Below are 11,073 nucleotides of genomic sequence, written 5' to 3'. Positions count from 1 at the left end.
GAAATATAGCAATATTGCCTTGTACCTAAGATTTTCCCTTTTTGTCGTCGTAGGATCTAGATGTCAGTGGCTTTAAATGTACTTGTCTCAGAGGTTTTATCTGACCGCTGACCGCTGACAGCTAACTATTGATTTTTTTGGACAGCACTGCTAAGTTAAGCCTGTGCATAGTTCTAACTCAGACAAGATGACATGTCCGTTTTTGTATATAAAAGATATCACCCGCTTCTGATGCTGTTGGAGTAGAGTGTTGCTTTATAACGCTTTTAGATATTTAGATATTCCTCTGCATATATGCTATAACCGCGAGTGAAGCCTGTAGAGAGCGGTATAGCGAATATTTGTCAAGTTGTTCTTTTTGTTGGTGCGTGTTTTAAACAGAACATACGGACAATAAAAGCCATTGGTGGCATAAAATCACTGCCAAAAATGCTTTTACAAAAAAGACTGGTATTTATTTTTTCTTATCTGTGATTGTTTGAATAATGTAAAATGTTTTTTTTTTCTATCTTTTATACAAAGATCAATACAGCATTATTATTATTTACAATTTCGGATCTATTTTGACATGTAACCAGCTGAAAAAACATGACCTATTGGCCAGTCCAGTATATATTTCTCAGCTGGTTGCTTGTCAAGAAAATTTGTTCTGTAAGTCAAATAAGTTAAGTCATGCCATTTTCACTCTTTGATTATGTTTTTTCTAGGGTCAAGGTGCTCGTCGTGCTGTGAGTCCTGACGTGGTTTGTATTTTCCCGCTGTTTGATAGATGTCTTGACACCACATGACAATATCTGATACACAAGAGAAAATGAAGATGTATTGACAGGAGACCCCGTCTCCTGAAATATGAAATCCGACTGCTTGAAGACGGATCTGTTGTCTCAGCAAAAGGACAGTTAAAGCAAAACTGGACTGGGGCATATTTATTTTTGTCGTCTTGACCTGTCGAGTTTCTACTTTTTCTTATTTATTATGTAAAAGAGTAACACAAAGCTAGACACACAATTCCCTCTAATGTACTGATGATAATTTCATCGGAATGAATTCTGGTGGATGATATTTTGTACGAAATACAAAGGACGATTTTTACTTATGCATAACAATGAATGTTTTTAAAGTACAATATAACAAGCATCATTATAATAATAATCAAAGCCATAACGACTAATAGCCGGTGCTAATTGAGCGATATTAATATTTCAACCGATACACATGGAGAATCAACATTCCATTGTGCATAGACCGGTAATGATTTAAACAATGTTGGTAAAGGTCCACAAGAAAATGCTACGTGCCAAATATCTAAGCTGTTCAAGACAAGAAACTTTTTAAAGGTTTTCCCTATACAACTCTATGTAAAACTAAGTTTGCCCCAGGGACCAATGTCAGCCCTAACCCTAATCCCTAAACCCAAACCCTAGAGCTGAGTGGTTCCGAATATTTCGAATATGGAACTATTTTTACACGTGCAGAATAATTGTGTGCGCGGTCACATAGAAATAGAAGGTAAACTCAAACGACACAAGGCTGAAACTAAGTAGTTGATTTAGAGCTATAGCCAGTTGCTAAAGCAGTGGCTAAAATATACGTATATAATTACAAGGTTAATGTAATTGTACAGCAATATCTTATTCTTGCCTACCAGGGTAAAGACATACTGACGTCATAAGTTGACATCAAGTTATGACATCGTTTTGTATGGACGAGTTCTAACGCAGAATAACATTGAACATGTTGCAATTATATTATAGGTTATACAGCAGGTCTGTCTGAGTATTGCAGGTGTTTCCCAACCCTCAATAAACGTGGGAGAAAACATTGCAGACAAACGTTGACCAATTCAGCGCTATCCATGGATTGAGGGCCTTATAATCCAATATTTCAAGGCATTGAAATGTTGCAGTTAGATGGAATGTTCTGTTTAGATAAATGATATACTAGTGGCTAATTTATTACGGAAACTGCTTGTGTCGTTTTTATATCTGCTGTGAGCAAGAGCTTTGCTTAACGATCGATGTAAGATTGTTGTTCTCTTTGTGTAGTAAAACAGAAAATGCTGAAAGACGCCAGCTCGATAAAATGAAAACATTGCAGGTTCGGCCTAAGGACATGTAACCGCCCCGATAGCTTCCGCTTTGAAATCGGGAGGTCGTGGGTTCGGTCCATGGCCGCATCGTACCAAACACTTAAAAATGGTACCATTAGCTCCCTTACTTTGAATATTAAAATGGAAACTGGCTTCTTTTCTCTTATACCCTCGTGGCGATGGATTCCATCAGAAATGAGGTCGAGAGTGGTTATTGTTCTGGGACTTGGATCAACTCAGTGACTAAACGAGAGATGCGCCTTTACTCTTTTATTTCTCTAGATATAGCGATTCTCTGCAAATAAAAACATACAAACAACATTCATACAACGCTCACCAATTATACATATACTCATATAAACAACAGATGTACTTTTGAACATACTTCACATCAACAAAGCTTGCACTGTCCAATCATTCAGAAAATAAAATTTAAAGTCTATATATTCATTTTATGTTATTTAACAAATTCAATATCATAACTTCGAGTTCAATAATTACGCTTTGAATAAATTAACAGTATTTAGTTACCGAATTTGGTCTCTTACTCATCAAGTCTCATCAGAATAATTAATGTCCACAGTTAACGTTCAGTTCAGTTAACGTTTCAAAGTCTGGGCGGAAGTATAAACAAGTATGACGTTGACGTCAATGAACGCCGCAAATTATCACGTGGCTGAAGACGCCAAACAGACGTCAAATAAATAGCGTCAGATACAATAAATATTAGAAACTACATTTATGTTTCTAACAGTCCCCACTATGAAATTACATACATTTCATAACAAATAAACTTTTCAAAAAATTACACTTCCATGCTTTATCAATAATCAATAATTCTTAAGTTGATGACATATTTCACGTAATTAGTTAATCTATGTAAGGTGCGCGAAATCTAACCAAAAACAATTATCTACGCTTCATAAAGACAATTCCTAAGTAGCGCATTTATAACAATTTGTACAACAAAACTTGGCTCTTACTTGTTTGTTATAATTATTATTTAGCTTCGAAAAAAGTTAGGATCAAATTTACATTGAAGCCTCAAGAAGACACAGTTTAGTAACTGGCCTAATCAATTGACCTGATTTAGTTCTGATCACACAGCTTCTAACTAGGCCATCTCTACCAAGATTCACGTCAACCACTCGGGCTAGTGGCCACTGTCCTCTGGGAACGTTGTCAACGGCAACAAGAACTACATCATCTTTCTTCAGGTTTACAGTTTTACGTTGCCATTTCTGACGTTTCTGAAGTAGTGGTAAGTATTCTCTCAACCATCGTTTCCAAAATACATCTGCGAGATACTGCACTTGTCTCCACCACCGTTTTGCGTATATATCTTGCTTCTTAAAGATACCAACAGGTAAGCACTGGTTTGATTTCATTAGCAGTAGCATACTCGGCGTTAATGCTGGTGGGTCTCTGGGATCACTGCTAACGGGTGTCAAAGGTCTGTCATTTAGTATTTTCTCTGTTTCAGCCATTAATGTAAGCAGCTGCTCGTCGTTAAGTAGTTGTTCTCGGACGAGAGATTTCAATATAACTCTAGTAGAACGAATTAAACGTTCCCATGCTCCTCCCATATGGCTTGCGTTCGGAGGGTTGAAATGCCATTCAATGTCGTTCTGAGCAAAAAATCCACTGAGTTTGGACTGGTTCCATAGCTGCAATGATTTTCGTAGTTCAGTTTCACCTTCGACTTTGAAAGCGTTGAAAGGCAGATATGAAGGAATCAGTAGATAGACTGTGAGCAATTTCAAAATGTACCGCACGCGACGTTAGGCACGTGAAAATACAACCATAACGCTTTTCTCGTGCACGAGCTGTCTTCACAATAAATGGTCCGAAATAATCGATTCCAATATGGGAAAATGGTGGCATATCCGGTGTCGTCTGCTCGTCAAGCAAGGGCGCCATCTGTTGGGTCATTAACGGTGTATGTTGTCGTCTGCATGGGATGCAACCTCTCAAAATACTCTTCACTGCGCTAGGTCCGTGTAGAATCCAATATTTCTCACGTGACATAGAAAGTACATGCTCTTTTCCAACGTGACCATTATGTTCGTGGATATGTTTTATTATTAGTTTTGTTACATGGTGTTTGCTAGGTAGTACGACTGGATATTTACTTGGATATTCGCATTGTAAGCGTCCTTGTACTCTGATCAGGTCATGGTGTATAATCGGGTTCAAAGATGCTAAACAACTGTCTTTTCTTACAGAATTCCCATTTTGTAGACATATTCTCTCATCGGTAAACGACGTACGTTGAACCAACGCTAATATGGTATGTTCCGCCATGTTGAGTTCATTGGTGCTTAAGTCACCTTCACTCAGTCCCAAGGTGTGGTTTAAGTGTTTACGTCTGCAGTATGCCTTATATCTTAGTAACCAAGCAACGGCCCTTCTCAGCTTCGTCCAACTGGAGTATCTATCTATTATACTTTGAATGGTTTCAACTGCACTAGTTGTGTTGACGACAACCTCTTTTTTCAGCTCAGTGTCGTCGTCGTCTAATTCAGGTTTAGTTAGGTGGCTTGGCCAATGGCTTTCATCTTTCTGAAGGAATTCAGGTCCATGCATCCAAAATTTCATTGTCTTAAAATCACTGGCATGCATTCCTCTAGAAGCGACGTCTGCTGGATTGGAAGCCGTATCTACGTGTCTCCATTGGTCTCGTGACGTCACATCATGAATTTCACTTACCCTATTTCCAACAAAGGTTTTGAATCTCCGGGTTTCGTTTTTAATATATCCAAGGATAATCATAGAATCTGTCCAGAATGTCACACTGTCAATGTCTATTTCTAGTTCGTCTGCTACTAGCGTATAAAGCCGGGAAGCGACAACTGCTCCTGAAAGTTCAAGTCTTGGAATAGATGTCTGTTTTATTGGCGCTAGTCGTGATTTTCCAGCAACCAGAGAGCATGAAATCAGGTTCTTTTCATCTTTTAATCTCAAGTACACGCATGCGCCGTAACCAAGTTGAGAACTGTCGCAGAATACATGTAGCTGGACATTCTTTAAGGTTCCAAAGTCCTGTGGTTTAAAACATCTTCTCACAGAGACAGATTCTAAATATGGAAGAGTATCTAACCATTGTTTCCACTCGTACGTATCTTTTTCAGGGATAGGATCGTCCCATGAAAGCTTCTGTCTACATAGGTTTTGTACTATAGCTTTTGCACGTAGAGTTACTGGTGCTACCAGTCCAAGGGGATCGAATATGGAACTGACGATGGAAAGGATGCCACGTCTTGTTATTGGCTTTTCACTTACTTTCACTTTAAATTTGAGTTCATCTTTCTCTACATTCCACTGAACACCGAGGGCACGATCTACTGGCAAACTGTCGCTCTTGCTAAGATTCATTATAGATGGCGCTCGTTCTGACTCTGGGATAGATTCAACGACATCTCTCTTATTGCTGAGCCATTTCGTCAGACGAAATCCTCCTCTCCTTAACAATGACTGTAAGTCTGCGGCTAACTCGATTGCTTTCTCATCAGAAGAAACTGATTTTAAGCAGTCGTCAACGTAAAAGTTCCTTTTAACGGTGTTGATTACCTCTGGTTTATACATATGTGCGTTATCCGTCGCTGTTCGTATTAATGCATATGCTGTGCAACTTGGGATGAGGTCGCGCCAAATAGGTGAACCAGCATCTTATAGCATCTAGGTTGTTGAGTCATGTCCCCTTCAGGCCACCATAGAAACCGTAGGGCATCACAATCTAAATCTTCGACACGGACCTGATGAAACATAGCCTCGATGTCGGCTGCTATAGCAACGGGCTCTTGACGAAATCTGATTAAAACGCCAACCAAGCTGTTCATAAAGTCGGGTCCTTGTAGAAGTTGACTATTTAGGGAAATTCCTTTGTATTTGGCGGCACAGTCAAATACAACTCTCACTTTTCCGGGCTTATTAGGATTCGTCACAGGATGATGGGTAAGTACCACACGCGGTTACTATCAGATTCAATGTGTGTTACTTCCTGTGCATGTCCTTTCTGGATATAGTCAGTTACTGATGCTGTGTACATTTTATGCAGCTCTTGATCTCGTGCTAACTTCCTCTTCAAATGTTCGCGTCGCGCATGCGCAAGAGTCAAGTTGTTAGGCATTACTGCTTTCTCGTCACGCCATGGTAATTTCAGTTTGTAATGTCCATTTTCATATCTCAACGAAGAGTTCATAGTGTTTAAAGCTTTCTTGTCTTCTAGAGACATTGAATTTCTTTCTACTTTCACTTTGTCATCAAAGTCCGTAGTCCACATTTTCTCAAGTTGTTGTTGTAACAATACATCAGCTGACTGCTGAAAATTTACATTAGCTGATTTCTGTGTTGTAGTGTCTGTAACAGGTCCACGCACTGCCCAGCCTAGTTGAGTTTTAATGGCGTAGGGTTGATCATGGCGGCCTGAACGCACTTCTAAGGGTATATGTGCCTGTGGTGCATCTGTTCCAATAAGAAGCATCACAGAGCTAGAGTCAATTTCAGGGATTTCTATCTTATATAAATATGGTAGATCTCTGATGTCGTGTTTCTCGCAGCAGATCTAGTTGATACTGGAAGAGATTTTACTGACCAAACTTTTCTCAACGTAACGTCGTTACCACCTGACGCCGGTTGCACGTGCAGCTCAACTTCCTGTCCTTCGACGATAATACCGGAAGAGCTTGCTGTAGACATCTTGAACGTCACAGGTTTAGAGGTTAGGTTCAGCATTTTCAACAATCGTTCATCACATAATGTCTGGTCAGCTCCCTCGTCAAGCAAAGCATAAGTCTTGCAGTATGTCCCACTTTTACCTCTAACAAGTACAGGTATTATACCTAAACAGTTCTTCACACAAGATCCGCTTTTAGTTGCGCAATTTACGACGGATTGTTGATTTGTGTGATCAGATTTACTATCTACCCAACTATGTAAAAGAAAGTGGTGTCTAGATTTACATTCTGTTACATTGCACCCAGTAGGTTTTCTACAAACGTTAGAAAAATGTTTGCCCTTTAAACAATTGAAACAAAGTCTGTTCTTTTTTACAAACTGTTCCCTGTCATTTAAATTCATGGCTGTAAATTTCGTACATGAAGCTAAATCTTTACAACTACCTGAACAACAATAGCACTTACGTGACGGCTTATACATAGAATTGTTTACTGCACTATTCGTAGCAAAACTGACAGCATTATTTCTACGAGGTGCAGGACTTGGCTTTGACTTAAAGGTTCGATCTTCAACAATCTTACCATGACTCTTCTCATTTGCAAGGTCAAGGCCATATAGGGAAGTGGCGATTCGAGCCTTTTCTTCTACAAATTTCACTAGATCTGAAAAGCCCGGTTCCCTACCAGACTCAGTAATTGAGTGTGCAATATCTACCCGTTTACCGCGGACGTGCATAGGCAAACGTCTAACAATGCGACGTAAGTTGTCTGTGTTATCTATATCTGACTTAAATCCTAACTGAGACAAAGTAATTTCACATTTTCTCATCTCAAGTGCTAAATCTGAAAGACCATTAGTGTCAGATGCCTTTAAGGAATGACCATTAACAATTTTATCTACATAAGTTCTAGCAATGTTATGTGGCCTACCGTACCGTGAGTACAAAATGTCTCTTGCTCGTTTATAACCTTCACTTGGACTCAGTAGTACACAGTCTTCTATTGCACTCTTTGCCTCTCCGTCACAGTATTGTATCAAGTAACTAAGTCGTAACCTGTCGTCACGAACTTTACAGTCAATGTTTGTTTCAAAGTTATTCACAAATTTGCAGTATTCCAATGTTGAACCGCTGAATCTCAGGAGCTCCGGCTTTGGTAAGTTGAATCCTTCTTGTAACGTATTTGCCAGCAACTGAAAAGCTGATTCTATGCTAGTGTCTGTATTTCTCAAAACATTAGTGTCTGTATTTCTCAAAACGCTCGTGACTACATTCTCAGATGGATGTGCATTCTGATTCATTGATCCATTCTTACGTTGCTCCGTTACCAAATGAGTGTTGTTAGGTGTATTTATAATTACACAGTCGTCGTGTGCACTTCTTATGTTCTTATCAGACTGTTCATGACCGGAAGTGAAATCATTTACTGTCGTCTGCTTCACATATGACGAATCTTGCACGTGCTCACCAGTTTCTTCCTCCAATGCCTCGTGCCAGACCGATTCTTCAATACGCGCTTGCTCTAATTCACACTGATATTCAAGTTCTTGCTGTTTAATTTCTATTTCTTTGCGCGCCAGTTCAAGCTCGTGTTTTTTCTAAGAGAATTTAACTTTTGCTCAGCAATCAAACGTTTAGCTTTGGAACTCGCAAGTTTCGTTTTACACGTTGATGACGCATTGCTACAAATTTCGTCATTTTCATTATACTGGTTCGATGACTTCCATTGTTCATATCTCTCCTGAAACTCTGTGAAATTATTATGATAACACTCATAGGATTGTTCTAGATTTTCACAATCGGCGGGTTCGTCACATAAGTCTAGGCACTCTAAATGTATGTTCTTGAAAGCGTTGAATTTATCGCACAGTTTCACATACAAGTTTTCAACAAGATCATCATTATCATAGAAATCATGTATTGCTCCAACTCCTTATACAGTTTCGTCAGTTGCGCACATTGTGCTGACCTTGACCGCTTAAGTCCTTGAAAGGTTTTATTTTCAGAGTCTGTCATCTTGTATCCAATGGTATCGTCACTGTTTCTTCAGTGGATCTACATCAACCGCTGGATTCGAGCATTCGATTATTCGACTATTCGAGAATTGTTCTGGGACTTGGATCAACTCAGTGACTAAACGAGAGATGCGCCTTTACTCTTTTATTTCTCTAGATATAGCGATTCTCTGCAAATAAAAACATACAAACAACATTCATACAACGCTCACCAATTATACATATACTCATATAAACAACAGATGTACTTTTGAACATACTTCACATCAACAAAGCTTGCACTATCCAATCATTCAGAAAATAAAATTTAAAGTCTATATATTCATTTTATGTTATTTAACAAATTCAATATCATAACTTCGAGTTCAATAATTACGCTTTGAATAAATTAACAGTATTTAGTTACCGAATTTGGTCTCTTACTCATCAAGTCTCATCAGAATAATTAATGTCCACAGTTAACGTTCAGTTCAGTTAACGTTTCAAAGTCTGGGCGGAAGTATAAACAAGTATGACGTTGACGTCAATGAACGCCGCAAATTATCACGTGGCTGAAGACGCCAAACAGACGTCAAATAAATAGCGTCAGATACAATAAATATTAGAAACTACATTTATGTTTCTAACAGTTATTATAAGTTGTAGAGCTTGCTTCACAATCGACGTAAAAAGTTAGTATAAAGTCCATGGTCAGAAGTCGAAATGCTTACCGGCCACGTCCTCCATTCCCAAGTGTTTGTAGTCCAGATAAACTATTACTAACATACATGATGTTTGAGCTTTTTATTTTGATACTTTTGAGAACGACTTATTTCAATATTGACATTGGGAAAACATAATTGTTTTCAGGTGCTTTCTGTTAATGTCAGAAACCGATAAATATGTCCCAAACTGGAAATGTAAATTTACCATGAAGTATATTTTAAGAAATTTTAAGGACATTGACATTTTACAGCTAACTTTATGACAATATTCTAATGCTAAATTTATCTCCGTTCGCGATATATATTTTATCATACACAGAAAGTCGAACATGGTGAGCTGAAATCGCTTAAGGTTATCATTAATAGCGCCTACATCTGGTTTCTTGATGACAGTTTGCTGTCTTTATATGCTAGATATTCAAGAAAATTGATAAATAGATTGTTAATTTACAGTTAAGCTAGAGGAATGAAATGAGATAGGAATCAATGACTCAGTAGTTCAGTTTTTGTAATGGGTATCGATTGTCTTAAGGTAATGTCGTTTTCTGAACGTTTTTGTTTTTCATGATAATTTATAAATATTTGATTTTGTACTCAGTACATCGTTTAAAATCTACATTATTCACAATATCACATATATACTGCATATCGTTTTGTAAATTATTTCAGGGTCATTTCAGCCATACGTCTTTTATATAAACGTTATGTTTTTTTTAAAGGGGATCTGTATACAGAGTCCCAAATTTCGCTTTATTTATTTATTTATTTATTTATTTATTTATTTTGTTGGATTTAACGTCGCACCGACACATGATAGGTCATATGGCGACTTTCCAGCTTTAATGGTGGAGGAAGACCCCAGGTGCCCCTCCGTGCATTATTTCAACACGAGCGGGCACCTGGGTAGAACCACCGACCTTCCGTAAGCCAGCTGGATGGCTTCCTCACATGAAGAATTCAACGCCCCGAGTGAGGCTCGAACCCACATCGATGAGGGGCAAGTGATTTGAAATTTCGCTTTAAACCCCCATTTTTACGCTCTCTTTTTTTCATCCAGTCAGTTCAAAAACTGTAAAAATATAATAGAGACAATTAAAAGATATTCATTTAGTGGGTAAATTTACGCATTTATTAGGATTTTTCTTGTGTACTATATACGTAAATTTATGAACTAGCTGGAAACTAAGGTGGAAAGGTAAAAAATTAACAGATGATAAGAAAATTAATATGAAATTGACAATAGATTTCTTGATGATTGGTTGATAAAGCAACCAGATTGATGTTTGTCTCAATTATAGTTCTTAAATGTCTCGAGTTGGGTTGATTTGTTTGTTGCTCATTGTGTTTTATTATACTTTGTCTTCTAAATTTGTTACAAAACAGACAATTGATATGGGGCACGGAAAGCAGATTCACCCAAAGTTAGTATTTAATTTCACAGTAAAATGCACCGTCGCTTAGTGTCTTAAGGCCGACCAACGTCAAACTCCCTCTTATTATTACTGTGGAAGTAAAAAAGGACAAATTCTTCATGCTAGACTTCGTATGAAATGCAGTGGTCATCTGATCATCTGTTCTTACGAAATATTG

The 11,073-nt window shown here is 38.1% G+C and overlaps 2 protein-coding genes and 1 long non-coding RNA gene across 3 annotated transcripts; all 3 read right to left on the bottom strand.

The window, feature by feature from the left end:
- Positions 1-3,781: 3,781 nt before the first annotated feature.
- LOC128558076 (uncharacterized) lies at positions 3,782-5,674 on the bottom strand. The gene has a single exon (XM_053546880.1). It carries the CDS (start codon positions 5,672-5,674, stop codon positions 3,782-3,784), a length of 1,893 nt encoding a protein of 630 aa, XP_053402855.1.
- A 927-nt stretch (positions 5,675-6,601) lies between these two features.
- Positions 6,602-8,724, bottom strand: LOC128546100 (uncharacterized). The gene is made up of 2 exons (XM_053546879.1): positions 8,704-8,724; positions 6,602-8,362 (listed from the first exon to the last, which is right to left on the bottom strand). Exons 1-2 carry the CDS (start codon positions 8,722-8,724, stop codon positions 6,602-6,604), a joined length of 1,782 nt encoding a protein of 593 aa, XP_053402854.1.
- A 185-nt stretch (positions 8,725-8,909) lies between these two features.
- Positions 8,910-9,403, bottom strand: LOC123565399 (uncharacterized). The gene is made up of 2 exons (XR_008371544.1): positions 9,186-9,403; positions 8,910-8,949 (listed from the first exon to the last, which is right to left on the bottom strand). It is a non-coding gene; the product is annotated as an uncharacterized LOC123565399 (long non-coding RNA).
- Between the last annotated feature and the right edge of the window lie 1,670 nt (positions 9,404-11,073).

Source organism: Mercenaria mercenaria, chromosome 6 (assembly GCF_021730395.1).
Source record: "Mercenaria mercenaria strain notata chromosome 6, MADL_Memer_1, whole genome shotgun sequence".
Taxonomy (NCBI): domain Eukaryota; kingdom Metazoa; phylum Mollusca; class Bivalvia; order Venerida; family Veneridae; genus Mercenaria; species Mercenaria mercenaria.
This window is presented reverse-complemented; position numbering and strand designations above follow the sequence as displayed.

Bases quoted from the DNA above. Each gene is read 5' to 3' on its own strand.
- LOC128546100 (XM_053546879.1), bottom strand. From the start codon at position 8,724: ATGTGCGCAACTGACGAAACT. The intron at 8,363-8,703 runs GTATAAGGAGTT...AAATTCTCTTAG, and splicing joins TGTGCGCAACTGACGAAACT to AAAAAACACGAGCTTGAACT.
- LOC128558076 (XM_053546880.1), bottom strand. From the start codon at position 5,674: ATGTATAAACCAGAGGTAATCAACACCGTTAAAAGGAACTTTTACGTT.